Raw genomic sequence first — 15,220 nt, 5'->3', positions numbered from 1 at the left:
CGTCTCCACGTGGCATGTCCTCCCTGCATGTCACTCTCTCCTCTTCTCATGAGGACATGGGTCACATGGAATTAAGAGTCCACCCTTCTTCTATATGACTCCTCTTCATCTAACTAATCACATCTGCCATGACCTTATTTCCAGCTAAGTTCATCTCTGTGGATACTGGAAGCTAGGACGTCAACATATCTTTCTGGGGGACACAGTTCAGCCTCTCAGAACCTGAATAGCCATGAAGTTTCTTGATGGCCCCTATGCCCAGCAATGTGTGTGGGCACCATACTCAGAGGTAATGACAAAGGCTCCTTGAAGGGCTGTTCTCTTGGGTCTCGGCTCTTCCAGGCTGGGCAGCCCATGCCAACCTAGGAGTTTCCCACTCTGGAGTTGAAAGAAGGAGTGTGGGGAGACAGAGAACAATCTAAGTGGCTGGGGGAAGGCGTCTGCTATGTGGCTCTGTTCTCAGTTCAGAGTAGTTGGTGTCTGCAGCCAGACCCTTGGAAAGAGGGTGGTAACTTATATAGAGAACAGAGTCCCTGAATAAGAGCAGCTCTTCTGCTTGGGCTTCTGAGATTTGGGGGCCCAGATTTGATAGGAATTCTGTCCCCTGGTATTTAGTGTCCCTCAAATCATGGAGTCCCTTTAGGAACATGCCAGAGGGGTGGCAGCCAGTGTTCAGGGCTTAGAGGAGTTAGATTCTCAGAGGACTTAGTGGAGGGATTCCTGGGTTGGCTCCAGCACACCCATCCATGGCTGGGCGGGAAGGTGAACAGGATGTGTTTGGGTGGATGGGCCTTGTAAATGGGTCCTACCCAATGGAAGTCCCCCGGGCCCCAGTCCCAGGAACAGTGAGTCTTGACCAACAAAGGGGAGGAAGGCCTGTGCCTCCATGGAGGGTGGGTAACTGAACACACCCCTCCTGCCCCGTCTATGCCAGGTCTGAAGAGCGCACCAACCCCTTACTCCTCAGAAATGAAATACAAACCAGCTGCCACAGGCTGCTGCAAACTCTGCTCTCCTAGTTTTTGGCGTCCAGTTCATGAGTACTGAGGACATGCTGGTTTTTTCTTCTCGCCAGCTGGACACTGGATGCCCCCAGCCCCCATTTGTAGGACTAGGAGAAGAGAGACAGCTAGGCAGCATTCAGAAAGAAAATGGTAACTGTGGGGTTGATGTTTTGGGGGAAGGAAAATGGCCCAGTTGGCCAGCCTGGAGCTTTCTGTGCTGGGCTGGGGGTAGCTGGGCCAAGTCACCAGCGGTGGGTTTCTTAGAGGGCTTGGGAAGCCCATTTTCTCCTCGGAATCTATGCCTAGTAGCAAGTCTTGGGCTCATTTCTGCTTTTAAAGCTGTTAACTTATCGTGACTATCTTGGGCAAGGAGCTCTCAGGGATTCTTCCTGAAATACAGGCCCAGGGATATCTGGATACAGAAACACCCGATCAACAAGTTCATTATAAATAAGGATAGTGATGAGTACAACTGAAAGCTACATTAATGGACCTAGACAAATATTTTTAAAATGGAATCACTTTTTTTTAAAAGCCCTGCACAGAAATTCCCAAGGTATTAAAAACAAATGAGAGAAGCCTTGTTTATTACATTAGCCAAGAATGGGAGTGGACGTGAACATTCTGGAAGTGAGAGACTGATAAGTTGAGAATGTCTAAGGCACACTTTGTGTTCTTTGCAACATCCCATGAGCAAGTACACAGAGGACTGTGTCCTTGGGGATTCAGGAGAGATCTTCCTTTCCCTGGCATGGCCCCGGGTGCCTGGCGACCGACATGTAGCACCCCAGGGCGGAAGCTCCGTCTGGACTCAGTGCACGCCCTGCTTGGGCCAGCACAATTCTCGTGCGAACGTCCCTTTGCAGCTTCTGATCTCATCGTCCAGCTCCAGGCACTTGTTCAGGCCTGGCACTGCGGATCTCCAGCCGATGAAGCCCTGGGTGGTCTGTGGGACTGGTGGGGATGGAAGGATCTGGAATGGAAACGCAGGGGTTTTAGTGACCTTGGGACACAGAGACACTAGGCACCCAGCATCGGCATGTGAGGCAGGGGTGGAAAAGACAGAAAGAAGAGCCAGCCTCCCTGATGTATACTGAAAGCAAGCACGTTCCAATAAGGTGGATTTGGAGGCACACATCTTTCCTAGAAGTGATGAGCATCAAACACGTTTCTCTATCTTGTAATGGCTAACATATTTAATTCATGATCTCTAGCAAAATCATTTTTATTTGCTAAGAAAGCACAAAAAAAAAGAAAAGATGCAGAAGTATCAAGTGCTACGGTTCTCACTGCCCTTTTACATGGCACTATTGTTAGATGGCATTGTGGCAGGGGTACCTCACCCTGCTTTGATGAGAAGGCTCTACAATATATCTGTGTATATACACACACACTCCAAACCGTGGAGATCACAGGAGTGAAAAGCAACTGAATTTAATTTTAAAAACCAAAAGGAAAATGGGCTTCTATCTGGAGTGAAAAAACACAACTTCATTTGTCAATTCCTTGGACAGATTTGACATTTTTGGAAAATGAGGGTAAATGTTTAGGCAGGAGTTCCCCTTCTTTTGAAATGATCTGTTCTGCTCTTATAAGGGGATGTGAACAAAGGCAACAGTGCGGGATATTTGTTCTAGCAGAAGAACTGAGATGAAGAGGTTTAATATGCTTGGGGTTATGAGTTCACTCTTACTAATGGAACCTGCCGGTGAGGCAGTGGCAGGAGGAGAAGGCTCTGAGTGGGCTGGCTACTGCTGGTGGTGGACGAAGGACCTTAACACATGTTCTTGATGAACTCCTGAAATTAGTCTCCTGCAAGGCTACATGTAGGGCGGGTCATCAGTGAATGCCAGAGGGGCCAAAGCTTCCTCAAACCAGCTACAGGCAGAATTGTTCAGAAGGGGAGCAGCCCTCAATGCTGTTTGTCCAGCCAGGCCTTTGGGAGCACACAGACTAACTTCCAAGTCTTCATCTAACTTGTAAAAGAAATGCAGTTGAAATTCACCATGAGGCATCATATTTCACCCAGCAGAGGTGCAAAGAGATGAAAACAGCGCCATTAACAAGGGCATTATAGGAGTAAGGGCAATATGGCAATTATCTTTTTTTTCTTTTTTGAGACGGACTCTTGCCCCATCACCCAGGCTAGAGTGCAATGGCACGATCTCAGCTCACTGCAACCTCTGCCTCCTGGGTTCAAGCGATTCTCCTGTCTCAGCCTGCTGAGTAGCTGGGACTATAGGCACATGCCACTGCGCCAGGCTGGTTTTTGTATTTTTAGTAGAGATGGGGTTTCACCAGGTTGGCCAGGTTAATCTCAAACTCCAGACCTCAGATGATCCACCAGCCTTGGCCTCCCAAAGGGTTGGGATTACAGGTGTGAGCCAACGTGCCCGGCCTGGCAATTAGTTTTTGAAAGTGCAGATGCAAACACCCTTTGACCCAACAATCTATTCTGAGTCATTCATTCTAAGATCCTGATAGCTACACAGCTACACATTCATGGTGGTGCAAGGGATGCCTTGCAGAGCTGTTTGTAATAGCAAACGATTGGACATAAGCTACATATTCACCCATGGAGCCTCATTCACTATGGCCCATCCACACCGTGGTAAACCATGCAATGGTTTAGAAGGATGAGATAAACTTCCAAGACAAAAGAGATATACAAAACTATTCAAAGTACGGTGCAAGCTGTGTGATAAGAAAATAAGGCCAGAGGCCCATGAATGTCCTTGTCTCTGCAAGAGTACGTGACAAACTGGTAACAGTGGCTCCAGGGTTCCAGAGGAAAGGAGGCATCTCATCACATGCCTTTTTAGATATCAAGGTTACCTATTAAAAATAAATATATTTTTAAAGGCCCTGGTCACCAGTGAGAGGATGGGAAGGTGGAAGAAGGAAGCCAGTTACCATTTCTTGGGCAAGGAAGGAAGTTTGGAGGGAAGCAGAGGCTGGGGACCTTTCTCACCTGAATCAAGTTCCTTGTCTTTACCCCTGCCACCCCACAGGCTCTGTCTGGTGAGTGTGACTTTAACAGCTGGCCCTTGCTCCTAGACAGGAGTCTCTCACAGGAGAAAACCATGTTTCAGTTTGTTCTGGTGCCTGGACAGTTCTTCTCTGTTTCCCGTCCTCCAGGAGGGGACACCTCTCTGGTATCTAGGTGGGGCACTTTCTTTGAAAAAAGAATAGTTGTGGTTGCACAGAGCAGACCCAGTGGCCCTGGTGGTAAAGGGAAGGTCCAGTCTCATGGGCAGGCAAGGTATCTGTGGAGGCAGCGTGTAGCTAAGGGACACTACCGACCCTAAGCAGGTCCCGCGCCACCGTATTCTCCCCTGGGGTGGAGGTGGAGGTTGGCAGAATTAAAACACAGCTCTGGAGAAATGTCAGACTCACATCCCAGCCTCTCTTCCTTTGTTCTCCAGCCAGCCCAGGGTTCTAGGCCACAGGAGGTTGAGCTCCCTAAATGTGCATTTCATCTGAACAATCACTTTTCTAGGCACTAATTCCAAGAAAATTACTGACCTGGAGCAAACTGCTGTGTCTACAAGGGTGCTCCTTGCAGTGTTATTCTCCCAAATCTCATGCTGGCTACAACTTCGATGCCCAGGGATAGGGGGATGGTTCAATAAATTAAGACAGAGCCACTCAGTGGAGAAAGATGCAGCCATTCTTATGACAGTGGTTTGGAGTGCTTTTCTTAACCTCATGGAAAGATGTCCAGCGTATGTTGTTAAGTGAAAAAATGAGACTACAAAGCGGCCTGTGCAGTTTGATTTGTAGACATATATCTGAAAAATATATGTAGGGGTGTGTGTGTGTGCACAGGTGTGTATATATACATATACATGGACATACATTTGAGGAATAGGTGAGCTTGACATTTAAGAGCAGAACTCTGGAATCAGACACACTTGCTGTGTGGCCTGGGAAAGGAATTCAACTTTTTTTTAAGCTTCAGTTTTCCCATCTGCAAAATGGGTTTGTGGGTGATAATATCCGGGTCTGCAGTGGAAATAAGGTGAGACAGCCCATGCAAAGCAGTCAGCACAGTGAGTGGCTAAGAGATAATAATAACTCAAACTGATGGGGTGCTTACTCTTACAGGTCGAGAGATGCGTGGGAAACCTCTGGAAGGAGCACCCCATGTTCATCATGGGTGAGAGTCTATATGGGTGTTTTAATTATCTTATTACTTATATTTTGCTGTATTTCTAAATATTTTTTGCTGGTGACTCTATATTGCTTTATAATCGGGGGAAAAACTGTCACCATAACTCAATGGAGCGCATTCATTCATTCCTTTGTTGGGGCTCACAGATGCACACCCACCAGATGCTCACTGCATGCCAGCTACCTCATCAGACCGTGGGCATGGCAGGAAAAGGGCCTGCAGCTGAACTCCCCCTGCCCTGCGGCCTTCCTCTTGGATTTTCATCTGCTCTCTCTGTCAGCACGCAGAACCGCCTTCTCCAAAGCTGGACAGAGGGCAGAACCCTGGACCAAAATGACAGACCCATGAGACGGGCCCGCAGACATAGGGAGCTCAATAGCTTGTAGAGGGATCTGACCCCTGTCCACCGCGGTGGAGGCTTCAGGTGGGAATGTTGTCTCAGGCCTCTCTTCTCTGGGTCTGTCCCGTCACTCCTGTCCCTCTCCCCACCATCTTTTCTCCACTTAGCAGCCGGAGCCATCGTTGGAATAGGCAGGTCTCATGCTTCCACAGGTCTGCCTGCAGCCCTCCAGTGGCTTCTGCTGTAAATTCCACTCCAATTGCAACTCCCTCTTCTAGCCTGCCCACTTCTCCACTCACATCCCTTCTCTGCTCACACATTCCCTTCCTGCCCCACCCGCCACCCAAGGTCTCTAAGCTCCAGCCACATTGCCTTGCCTTGCTGTTCCTGAAGCGTAGCAGCCTGTGTTCCACCTCAGGGTTCTCGTACGTGCTGTTCCCTGTGCCTAGAATACTTTTCCTAGGGCTGGTGCCGGGTTATCCTTCAGTTCTCTTTCCCTGTGACAGCGCTGGCCTGCTTCCTCTGTGGCGCTGGCACAGCATATCCAAATGGAGCTGATTTTCTTGGTTAATGTTGGTTCTCCAGACCCAGACACGTGGGCTGGGGTCTTGTTTTCTTGTTCATTACTGTTTTCCCAACCAAGCTCTTGCACCTTAGTAATAGCTGACTGTCATTGGCACTCTCTGAACGTGCTGGGCACCCCGCTGAGCCCTGACAGCACTCCCTGAAGTAGGTGCTCCATTAACCCCCATTGTGTAAGACAGGCAGGGGAGACACAGAGAGGTCAAGCCACTTGCCCAAGACCACACAGGAGGTGAGCAGCCTAACAGCGCTGGGATCTGGTGGTCTGATTCCAGAGCCCCTGCCTGCACCTGCCCTGCCTTCCTGCCTACACTCTGGAAATGTTTGCTGAAAGAACGCAGGGACCCCATTTTCCTGGCTTCTCTCTGCTTCTGCAGAGCAGGAGGTCATGGCGCTTGCACGTGTAGACTTTACCTGGCGTGTTTCCCACAGCTGGGTTTGGGAAGGGCATGGACCTGGACGCTGCACCTGGCACCGCTGTGCTCTTACCTTCAGCACTGGCTTTGCATGCCTGGAGCCATTGGTTTCCACCGGGGCTTATTTCTTACTTAGGAAAATGAGTATTTAAAAACAACATTTCAAACCTTCATGTACTTCTCCACTGGGGTCACTGGCCGGATGTGGAAACGCTCAGGAAGCTCGATTTTGGGCTTTGGGGTGGGGAGTTCTTCTTCACCCTTGATCAACTGAAATAGAATCCCCAGAGACGGGAAGCCTCAGGTTGAAGCTGGGGAAGTGTCCTCTCCATTGTTTCCCCGAGAATGCACATTTTGCAGGCACAGAATTGGGGCATAGAAACGGGAGGCACAGGCTTGTCTCAGTTACGCCACTAGGAAAGTAGGATGGGGACTTCAACACAGGCCTGCTGCACCCAAAGCCGAGACCAGTCTCCGTCCCCTCCTGTTGCTCACTGCAGCCTCCTGATTGATATCCCCTGTGGGGGAATTTGAGAAAATGTTGCCAGTTATAGACTCAAATTTAAAAATGCCAAAAAGTGTTGGGTGTGATGGCTCATGCCTGTAATCCCAGCACTTTGGGAGGCTGAGGTGGGAGGATTGCTTGAGCTCAAGAGTTCAAGACCAGCCTGGGCAACTTAGCAAGACCCCGTCTCTACAAAAAAATACAAAAAGTAGCCGGGCATGGTGGCATGTGCCTGCGGTCACAGCTACTTGGGACGAGGTGACAGGATGGCTTGAGCTTGGAGGTGGATGTTGAAGTGAGCTGAGGTCATGCTCTCCAGCCTGGGTGACAGATCCAGACCCTGTCTCAAACAATAACAACAATAAACAATCTAACAAAAATGCCAAAATGTTTTCAGGACCAACTTTAAAATGTTAGAGGAGAGTCTCCGCTTCCCCTTTTAATTTTTAAAGCAATGTCAAGCTTTTTGAAAACACAATTTAATTACATATAAGGAATATTAATATAGACTATGCATATTATATTAATAAGAACTCATTCTATGCATAACATTTCAAATTGTAGAACTCTCTAAGAATTAAAAACACCCTCATTAAGAGCAGCATAATTTCAAAGCTAGTGGGGTGGGATGAATTACCAACGGGGTTTATGCTGCTGTGAATCGTGGATGCTTTGAATGATGTGGTGTTTTAATTAATTCTGCATCTCTCCAAAGAAATGTACCTTCCTCGTGTTCTGTACTGAAGTTTGAGAGGTTGCATATTGGTGGCCACATAAGCACCCCGCCGGAGCCCACATAAGCATTTCATTTCTAGATGCAGAAGATTTCATGTAAACATCTGGCTTTCTGGACTCTCTTAAGTAATGGGACTATGCAGCTGGCCTTCCCATGTGGTTGCACTTGGCTGGGCTCACGCTGGCTGCCTCTTTGGACAGGACCAGTGGCCTCTTTGCCTGAGTTCCCACCCCTTCTGATTAATTATGCTTGGCCCTATCTCCTGTTTCTGTCACCTATCTGGTCCCTGTAGACTTTGGGACTTGTGATCTTTAGGGAATACTGACAGCATTTTCCCAAGAATCCCTCATAGGTCATTTGGCCTTCTGGCCGGGCGACATCTCCATGGCTTTCTTGTACCTGCAGTCACTCAGTTAGGCAGGCGAGGACTCATCCCACGTTACAGATGGGAAGTCTGAGGTCAGATGGCCGTGGCATCAGACCCACCAGCTTCTTACCTGGGTGTGGTCCTTATCAATTGTGTGACTGCAGTTCTTGGAGCTCAATTTCCTAATTTGTAAAATGGACATAAAACAGCACCTGTTTCTGCACAGAGGTTCTTGTACAGATTCGATGAGGTGGTTCTACCGAAGCACGTAGAACATGCCTGGCATGCGGTCAGTGCTCAAAAATCTGTGAAAGGCGGGAAGCTTCTGGTTTCAGAGTTAGCGATCTTTACAACATGCTCTTTAATTTCATTCTTACAAGCAAATTATAGACTTCGCAGTCATTCATTCTTTGAAATGACTGATTCTATAACCTTGGGGCTCATAAAATTTATATTTACCTCTTCAAAAGGGGTTGTTAAAAACCCCCAGTTCTGGGGCCAGTTCTGCCGTGCTTCTGATTCAGCCTTCAGACGGTATCTCCTGAAAAAGAAAGTTCCTGAGTGTTGGGCAACATGGAAAAAGTTCAAGGGGTCTGTGGGGAAGCATTTCCATTTTCCATGAACATCGACTGGGTAGTGGTTCTGCACCAGGGATGGACTGAGGTGCCAGAGAGTGTGAGAACCTCCACCACTGAGCACCACCCATCAGCAAGGGGGACACACGGCTAAAGAAAGAGAGATGCCGGTTGGCTGTTACGGCTGGGAGGGTGTGCCAGGTAAGGCCAGGTCTGGGGGCCGATTCTGCCTGAGGGGCCTTCTAGGTACCAGACCTCTCATTTTGGGGCCCTATGACCCCAAACTTAAGGAGGTGCAAAAGAAAAGGAGGTGCTCACTCCCTGCCTCCTGCAAGTGCAGAGTCAGCATCTGTATGACCTTGACATTGAGCACTTCCTAAATATTGCAGCCCAGGTGCCTCACTTGCCCCACCCTAATCTGACCTTGCTTTTGCTCCATGCTAATATTGTTTATGTCTAACTACACACAAGCTGAGTGGAATTGGAGTAGACGAGCCGGCATGTCACATTTTGCAAACATCCAATTAAACATTTAGTCATTTGGATTTTTCTAGTTTCTTCTGTTTTGGAATCAATATCTGCATATCCCCATCCTGCAGTTTTGGAGATCCTGGTCAACTCTTTTCACTGGACAGTGAGCATCTAAGGCAGAGTCTATTTCAATCAAGATGTAACATAAGCCACAATTTTAAATGTTCTAGTAGCTACATTAAAAAGAACATCAAAATAAATAGGTGACACTTTTTTTTTTTGAGATGGAGGTTTGTTCTTTTTTTGCCAAGGATGGAGTGCAGTGGTGTGATCTCAGTTCACTGCAACCTCCGCCTCCTGGGTTCAAGCAGTTATCCTGCCTCAACCTCCTGAGTAGCTGGGATTACAGGCACGTGCCACCACACCCAGCTAATTTTGTATTTTTAGTAGAGACAGGGTTTCACCATGTTGGCCAGGCTGGTCTTGAACTCCTGACCTCAGGTGATCTGCCCACCTTGGCCTTCCAAAGTGCTGGGATTACAGGCGTGAGCCACCTGGCCAACAGTCATTTAAATAATCATTTTTTTTTGGGTATGAATCTTTGAAATTTGTCGTGGAGTTTACTCTTACAGCTCAACCCAATTTGGACCAGGTACAATTTAAATGTTCAATAGCCATGGGCCCTGTTCAAAGAGGAGGGGCCATTTAGATTTGGCTTCAAGGATGAGCAGAAGTTTGTCTGGTGAAGAAGAGAGGAAGGGACGTTTCAGACAGAGGGAAGAGATCCTGCTCTGGTAGTGTCTCCTGTCGGGATGCTTGGATAAAGATTTTGTAAAAAATAGTGTGCATTTTATGCCAAATGATAAAGGTTTTCTACTTATGAGAGTGATGAGAGTGACATAAATTTTTCCGTAAAATCAATTTATCAAGTGAAACCAATGTAAAGACAAATATGAAGTGACTAATATAGGTTTTACAAGGAAATGGTAAAAATTACAGAGAGGGTAAATAGAATCATTGAGGTTTAGAAGATAAACAAGGATGTTCTGTTGTTACTACATCTTACCCACTTGCATCTGAATCAGTAACTTCCCTTATGAGTGAAACCTTCGAAGAGATGCAATAATACATAGCAGATAACATGTCAATTAAAAATATCCATGACAAACATCTGCTGGACATACATCTTTTAGAAAATGGATCTATCTTTAAAGTTAAAATATATACTCAAAACCCAGGAAAATCAAGAGATTTTCATCTATTTCCTTCAAATTGAACAAATATTAGGATTTAAAAAAATTCCATCAGTCTTAAAAACATGAAGATGTTCTGGCTGGATGCTGAGGTTTGAATAAAAAAAAAAATAAAACAAAAAACATGAACATGTTAGGTTGGATTTCGACAAGCAAATCTGTGCTGATTGTTGAAAGCCAATCTCTCACGTCTTCCCGTGGGGGGGCTAACAGGAGAGGGGGAGGGAGAGGGAGAAAGGCTCTCTTGTCGCTCTCATGTCCCTAACGTCGCCCCCTTTCCTCAAGGCCCCTGACCATCCTTAGCGCACGCCCCTCGCCCCTAGCTTAATGGTCTACCACCTCCTGGATTTGGTGGGGAAACTGAGACCGCCAGGTGTGCACACTTCAGGTGAGCACGGAAGCCCACCGCGTTATGGGATCCCAGGCGTTACCAGAACTCATCCTGAGCCACAAGGTTCATCCGTTCAGCCGCCGCGGTGCTAAGCGGTTTCTGCGCCATGGGGCCTGGGGGCTCGGTGCGCCCCGCAAAAGGCCCTGGGCTCAGCGTCTCGCGTCTCCCCGGAGACCGGTTGCCAGGCAACGCACAACGGAGGCGGAGATGGCGCCGCACCTGGTGAGGGTGGGGTCGCTGTGCTTTCGCGGCGTCGCTAGGTCGGGGCTTTCTGCCGTCCTTTGCTCAGGTCTGGGCCCTTCGTCCACCTGTCAGCCCATTTGCTCCTCTGCAGAAAACCTCGGGAAACCTCCAGACCTAACACCCCACCTTTTAAAATATAAATCCGTAGTGGAAGTATGCACACCTACAAGTGGACAAACTCCAGTGTACAGACTTAATGAAGTATGTCAAAGGGAAGGTTCGCCCGTAACCAGCACCTGGAGGTTAGAAAACAAAGCATTGCCAGCCTCCCTCTGCGGCCCCAGGTTCACCGCTCCTCCCTGGATCTCATTGACTTCCCTCTGCAAAGATTAGCTTTGCCGTAATTTGAACTTTGTGTGTGTGGAACCATCCAGATGTTGCCCTTTGTGCCTGGCTGCCTTTGCCCAGTGTCGTGGTTGAGAGACCACCCCCATTGCTGTAAGTGGCCCTGGCGCTCATTTCTGCTCCTGAACAGAATTCCATCTGCTGCTGATGAGCACTGTGTTTTTGTCCACCACTAAAGTGCTGATGTGAATATTACCGCGCATGTCTTTGGAGAAAATATGCATTTTGGTTGGCGTCCACTCTTCATAACAATCCCTAAATGAAATCCACGGATAATGTTACCTTCGGACCCCACCACCCCACACTCTCTTTTTCCCTGCCTATCACCTTTCCCTGTCTATGGCTGGGGTGCTCAGTCAGTGTTTGTTGATTGACTCATTGACCTCCTAGGTTTCCACCATATCACCACTGTTGTGGATCTAGAGCTGGAAAATGGGTCTGAGACAACAGCAAGGGGATCATCTACACGAGGTAGGGGGTCATTTTTCTGGTTGAGCAGCCATGAGATGAGCATGTGTCCAGAGCCTGCCTGGGGGCACTGAGAAAGTAGGAAGCATGACTCAGCTGAGCTTCCCAGATAATTACCAGGGCACTGCTCTGGGAGGATGCCAGCCTGTGTGGATCCAGCAGTTGGGTATCTGAGACTCTCCCTGGTCCGTCTCCATGGCCTCCTCCCTTAACAGATTTGTTCTTTTGTGCAGTGTTTTGAGGGGAGCTTAGCTGGTATGTTTTCCTTTCATAGCACATGGTGCTTTTCTTGGCTGTTGGAAATGCCTGGCCACTCGCTCCCCAGTATTGGGGTGGTCCCAACTGTCCCTCAGCTGGATTAGTGAAGGGGCAAGCAGAGGCTGGCATTGGAGCTGATTTGATTAATTAATGAATATATAACACCCCAGGCCCACGGCTGAGCCAGCTGCAAGCCAGTGGGGTAGAGGAGGGTGGACAGATCTCCAGGCAGGAAGCTGGGGGTTTCTTCCTGGACTGTTCTCCAAGGTCACTATTCCTACAACAGAGGGGGAGATATTCTGGGGGAAATAAGTGGATGGCTAGGACGAAAAATCCATTATGTAGTAAGAACAAATTCCGCTTCTACCCTCAGGAGGTTTTGAGACATTTCTGTTAAGATGATTAATTAAGACTAAATTCATTAACTGAGCATCTATATATGCCAGTCACGGAGGGTTCCTTCATCCTATGGATGTGCGTTGAGAGTTTTTGGTGTGTCTGGTGCCAGAAGGGAGTCAGACCTGCAAGATCCCTGCTTCCCTGGAGCTGACACGTCAAGTGGGAAGACAGATAATGAAGCCAGGAAACAAATGCACATGTGACATGGTGCCAGGGAGAGAGGCATGATGCGCTAGGGAAAGATTCACATGAGGGCATGAGGCGGAGGGCAGAGACGGGAGAGGGGCTGTGGGGCTGTGTTAAACAGGTGGTCCGGGCAGGTTTGTCTGAGAAGGAGACATGTGGGCCCAGATCTGCCGTGGAAGATCAGAAGAATTTCCCACGGAGCATGTAGTGTGGGGGATAGTTCCCAAGGCAGGATCAACACGGGGTGTTTGAAGAATGCAAAGGCAACCGGTGCAGCTGGAAGGTTCCATGGAAATGGAATGGGTACAGAAATGGAGGTGCAGGCAATCTTTGTCTCCTGCGAGTTCAGTCTAGCAGGGAAGCAGATGTGAATGCAGCTACATGACAGCGCAGCCTTTTATATGAAATGATAGTAGGGTAGGGTATATGTGATTCAGAGCCAGCCCTGGATGAGACAGAAGAGGATGGAGAAGGCGATGAGTGAGTTGGGTTTTCAAGGATGAATACGAGTTTGCTAGTCTTCTCCATTATCCTTGGCAATATCTGCACAGGGTCGCCTTGGTCCAGGACTAGAAATGGGTAGAGTACTGGATAAGCGTCCGGGTTTTGGGGTCCGACGTAGGCTCAGGTCTCGGGTTTGCCTGTGTCATCTCAATGATGTTGGGCACGTTCCTTAACAACTCTGAGTCCGCGTTTCCTCATCTGGAAAAGCGGATCATGACTACACTTCCGAGAGCTCCGCAGGAGCCTGACAGCGGGGCTCCCAAACAATGGTGGGCTCCACTCCTGGTTTATCATATTTGTTGTCAGGGTCAGGCAGGTCCCTTAATCTAAGACACTTGAAGGTGTGGGGAGATGGAAATGTGGCTTTGGGTGGAATAGGGGTTTGCTTTTTGAGGATGTCAGTGTTGAAGGAGAGGCTGTGGATGGCTGGTGGATGGAGGCTGTCCCCTGGGAAGGCTGGGTTCCCTCTTTCTCAAGAGGTGAGGGAGGACCCAGAGCTGTACACACCAGGGACTGCCCCTCTGGGCTCTGCTCTGAGGCTGAGGCTGAGGCTGTCCTGGTCACCCTCAGGGTGCCAGCATTTTCCAGCTCCCACGGAGCACTTCACTGCATGCTTTGATTTGATGGTGATATGGTCTGGATCTGTGCTCCCTGCAAATCTCATGTTGAATTCTAATCCCCAGTGTTGGAGGTGGGGCCTGATGAGAGGTAATTGGATCATGGGGTGAATTTCTCATGAACGGGTTTTGGGATCTGATGTAGGCTCAGGTCTCGGGTTTGCATCATCCCCTGGGTAGCACCATCCCCTGGGTACTGTCATTGCAATCATGAGTGAGTTCTTGTGACATCAAGTTGTTTATAAGTGTGTGGCCCCTTCCCCACGCCCTCTCTCCTGCTCTGGTCTGTGATGCACCTACTTCCCCTTGGCCTTCTGCCATGATTGCAGCTTTCCGAGGCCTCCCCAGAGCCAAGCAGATGCCAGCATTTTGTGTCTTGTACAGCCTGCAGAACTGTGAGCCAATGAAACCTTTTTTCTTTATAAATTACCCAGTCTCAGATATTTCTTTGTAGCAATGTGAGAGCAGCCTCATACCGTTGAGGTATGGTCACAGCAACCCCTTGCAGAGGGCTTTGTGACCATTTTGCAGAAGGGAGAACTGGCTCAGTGAGGAACCCTGGTCTCAGAGGGCAGCCCTTCTTCCTTCCTAGGGGTAGAACTCCTGAGGAAGACAGAGAGCCGACATTTCTGGGTCTTCTTCTCTTTGGTAACTAGGGAAGATACCTATTTCTTCTGAGATGACTTTCAAGGCTGAAGCTTGGCTGTGAATCTACGCAGTAGGTGAGGGTTGAGGAAGCAGCGCGGGTCCAGGTTTTTCCGAGGTGGTGTCCGTAGAAGGCAAGGTTTCCTCTTATGGCAGCATTGGTGGGGTCATGTCGGAACCTGCCGTGTGTCACTGCAGCTGACACACAGACTTAGAGATCCTGAGGCGCCTATCTCCTGGGTCACCCCCGAGGCTCCTTTCTTGTTTCAACCAACTATGAACAGACCCACAGGCTCGCTCTGTCCAGTCAGGATGTGCATTAGCAGTCCTTCATTAGCAGAACCACTGGGAGCTGCTCTTCCTACCACTGAAATACCTTTCCCACTTGGTGGTGCCGCCAGATTCAGCAAATAAAAATACAGGGTGCCCAGTTAAACTCAAGTTGCATGGGGGTGTAATGTACGCTTACTAAGAAATCACTCACTTATCTGAAATTCAAATCGAGCTGAGCATCTTGAACCTTTGGTGCTGCCCCCGCCCTCAGTGATTTTCTTCACTGGTCCATGTCCCATGCTCAGCAAGTTAAGACATTCACATACATCAATCTCTATTTTTATTTTTGAGCTCTGGAGGTCTGTTTTTTCTTTGTTTTGTATATCCTCCTCCTTTTCTCTCGCTCTGGGGGTTGAAAACCCCTCTCTCTGATATATGAAACCGATTCATGAGCCCCTGGCAGACACA

The 15,220-nt window shown here is 48.5% G+C and overlaps 1 protein-coding gene and 1 long non-coding RNA gene across 2 annotated transcripts in view; one reads left to right on the top strand and one right to left on the bottom strand.

The window, feature by feature from the left end:
* LOC105727558 (uncharacterized) overlaps nt 1-15,220 on the top strand; it is a 183,302-nt gene that overhangs the window by 14,282 nt on the left and 153,800 nt on the right. The window contains exon 3 of the long non-coding RNA XR_010344484.1: nt 5,112-5,163. This is a non-coding gene — a long non-coding RNA (uncharacterized LOC105727558). The remainder of the gene's footprint in view (nt 1-5,111; nt 5,164-15,220) is intronic.
* Nucleotides 1,489-10,981, bottom strand: CIMIP1 (ciliary microtubule inner protein 1). The gene is made up of 4 exons (XM_012467517.2): nt 10,855-10,981; nt 8,584-8,665; nt 6,685-6,786; nt 1,489-1,977 (listed from the first exon to the last, which is right to left on the bottom strand). The coding sequence occupies exons 1-4, from the start codon at nt 10,920-10,922 to the stop codon at nt 1,816-1,818; spliced, it is 414 nt and encodes a 137-aa protein (XP_012322940.2). The 5' UTR covers nt 10,923-10,981; the 3' UTR covers nt 1,489-1,815.

Source organism: Aotus nancymaae, unplaced genomic scaffold (assembly GCF_030222135.1).
Source record: "Aotus nancymaae isolate 86718 unplaced genomic scaffold, 86718_ANA_hifiasm-v0.15.2.pri h1tg000029l, whole genome shotgun sequence".
NCBI classification, from domain to species: domain Eukaryota; kingdom Metazoa; phylum Chordata; class Mammalia; order Primates; family Aotidae; genus Aotus; species Aotus nancymaae.
This window is presented reverse-complemented; position numbering and strand designations above follow the sequence as displayed.

What these genes read in the sequence shown, in the direction of transcription:
- CIMIP1 (XM_012467517.2), bottom strand. Translation starts at nt 10,922, where the DNA reads ATGGCGCAGAAACCGCTTAGCACCGCGGCGGCTGAACGGATGAACCTT. An exon ending in GTGGCTCAGGATGAGTTCTG is followed by an intron (nt 8,666 to 10,854) that starts GTAACGCCTGGG and finishes TTTCTTTTTCAG; the next exon opens with GAGATACCGTCTGAAGGCTG. An exon ending in CAGTGGAGAAGTACATGAAG is followed by an intron (nt 1,978 to 6,684) that starts GTTTGAAATGTT and finishes TTTCCATTCCAG; the next exon opens with ATCCTTCCATCCCCACCAGT.